Source organism: Ostrea edulis, chromosome 2, assembly GCF_947568905.1.
Source record: "Ostrea edulis chromosome 2, xbOstEdul1.1, whole genome shotgun sequence".
Classification (NCBI taxonomy): domain Eukaryota; kingdom Metazoa; phylum Mollusca; class Bivalvia; order Ostreida; family Ostreidae; genus Ostrea; species Ostrea edulis.
The window spans coordinates 98,894,607-98,897,271 of record NC_079165.1 but is presented as its reverse complement, the minus strand read 5'-3'; the positions used below and the strand labels follow the sequence as shown (position 1 = coordinate 98,897,271).

Below are 2,665 nucleotides of genomic sequence, written 5' to 3'. Positions count from 1 at the left end.
ATTCTAAAGATCTAGTGATACTCTGATATGTTTCTATCATCTGTCATGTAGAACTTTTAAAAGTGTGTAGAGGCATCATTCCTAAATCTACACAATACTGCATTGCCCTCCATTATATTATCAATTAATGTCACAATTTTTCATTTGTTCTGTTTACCACTACTGCATGCCTTGAAATTTTCAAAATGATGTCATAATAGATAAATGATGACATAAAATATGATAATTTTCACCACAAACTTATTTATATTATGCTTCTTATTTGAAATATTATTGTGTATTCTCTGATAAAAACTCAATTTTTTTTTTTATCATTTGCCATAGGATCATTCCTTACACATATATTCAAGCATAATAAAATTGTATAATAAAATCCTTAGTTTTGTCTATGTTTTAACCAAAAAATTAAGTCATACTCAAGCATGATAGATAGACATTTGCTAGAAATTTAGCTTTGTGCACACTTTATTTTTCAACAAAAATGTTTTGTCCTCAAATTTACAAGACAACCCATAAGGTTGAAATGATCCACTATAGTTTTTGTTTTGTTCCATATTTGTTCTGTTACATGTTTAATACTTTCTTGCAAATTTCTGTTTGGTTCAATATATATTGATAATAATAGTCGAGTTCAAAAATCAAAATGGTGAAAACAAATGCAATAAAGTTAGAAAAAATTCCAGCTAATCATCACATAGCTTTAAGAAAGCATTTTGGTTTTAAACATAACAAGAAGCACTAAAAATGACTGTTCAGTGTTCAATCAAAAAGTGTGAAATAATAATTAAAAAGAAATGCATTCCATCTTTGCACTTGAAAATCAGTCATGATTACATACATTTTCATTGCTAGTATTAAACCTTAGATTTACTAATCCATTGATTGTATCAAATTGTTGATAGATACACAACAAGGAACAACTGTTCTAAGCAAATTTAACATGCAAGTGACCTTAATTTGAACTTCTTGACAAAATTCTTTTAAATAGATAGCAAAGATCATTTTTATTTGTCTGTTTGTTATCGAAGACATGGAAACATTGGAAGCTTGGCAATTTCTGATAATAATAACACAATTGTTTTATATTCTCATGAATACATGTACAAACAAACTAGACATTAATGTTATTCCTTTTGTATATACAGTATGAAAACAAGGTAACCGTATCACCATCAAAGTATTGTGATACATATTACATCATGAGGGGGTGTATCATTTCAGCCCAAGGTATATGTGCGTACATTACAAATCATTTACACTTAATCATCAGATTTTCCTTAAAAATATATGTTTTATGCCTTTAAAAGTCAAGTTCCCCTACTCTCTGTTGATATACAAAAAATTGCAATGCCAAAATGTAAATTCCTCTCAAATAGATTAGGTTATACAGTATGATCTATTTATGTAAGCATATACAAGGGTATACCTATTGACATTTCGAGGAGGTGTCTCCGACTTCAGTAATTCTTTTGTCTGTGGAAACTCCATGATATGACTGTCATTTGATACCGGTGCATCAGAGACATTACTAGAAAATTCAGCTAGTTGATCACTTGATGAAGTTGGCTCCTCTTCTAGAAAATGAAAACAAAGATTATTTTCAGAAATGAATTAAGCAAGTAATTAAAAAAAAAATTTGCAACAATATAGTGGTGTCACATTTGAATTCCCACTCTGGGAAACTGTTCTGATTTCTTGTCGCATATATAAATATATATATATATATATATATGAGAATATAAAATACAATGCAAAATAGTTCTCACCCCTTTCATATTTGATATCTAAAACAGCCTCTGGATTAACAGTTACTGTGTAATCCTCCTCGTGGGCCGCCTGATTTAGTAATGTGCCATCTGCTGAATACTGATAACTTCTCTCATATTCTGCATCCTCGATTTCTTTCTTTATGTACACTGATGTAGCCTCCATTTTGATCCAACATTAAACATCTAAGTCCATGGTGCAAAGGCAAAAAGACGAGACAACACTGATAAATGTCGACTAAACACTGTATTTCTTTAGAAAATAATTGCAAACTATTACATACTCGTTTTAATTATGTTATTTTCATTAATATCCACACATGCATGCGATACATATTCAAGTGTGGTGTCTCACCTCTTTTTTCTACAAATGGATTACTTTTGATATGCAGATATCGTAAAATTGAAATTCCTGTTATTGCAGTATACACAAGATACAAAACGAACGAAATAATTATCACAATTAAACTCTTAGTTTCTTTTCTTCGAGTAATAAAAGAAAACAAAAATCTTGCTCAACACCGGAAGAATGTTACTTTTTATAAATGACAAAATTACTTCTCCGGTTCAATACTGAAATTTAATAATTATTTCCTACTCTATAGTTTTTATGCTTATCGACATATAGTTTACCATGTACTTTAATCATTCTAAACATTTACATCCATAATGATTCAACATTAAATGTATGATGACATATTCCGAAATGGCTCTTTTTGTGTTTTTGGTTCTAGAATTTATTTTCTACTATAATCTTTAAAAAACGAAATAAATAAAAAGAAAAACAATGAGGTTATGGATCATAAAGATTTGGTATCAATATGTTGGATCATATATATCATACTTATATAAAATATATTTCATTCTATCCAGTTCTGAATATATTGAAGACATATCTT

General features: G+C 28.9%; 1 protein-coding gene across 2 annotated transcripts in view; it reads right to left on the bottom strand.

Moving 5' to 3' along the window:
• LOC125679387 (uncharacterized) overlaps positions 1-2,465 on the bottom strand; it is a 45,994-nt gene extending 43,529 nt beyond the window's left edge. For both annotated transcript variants that reach the window (XM_048918587.2, XM_056155713.1), the window contains exons 1-3: positions 2,122-2,465; positions 1,767-1,952; positions 1,427-1,574 (exon numbers count right to left, since the gene is read on the bottom strand). In XM_048918587.2, coding sequence (XP_048774544.2) covers positions 1,427-1,574; positions 1,767-1,932 — 314 coding nt within the window. In that variant the 5' untranslated portion in view covers positions 1,933-1,952; positions 2,122-2,465. The remainder of the gene's footprint in view (positions 1-1,426; positions 1,575-1,766; positions 1,953-2,121) is intronic.
• Between the last annotated feature and the right edge of the window lie 200 nt (positions 2,466-2,665).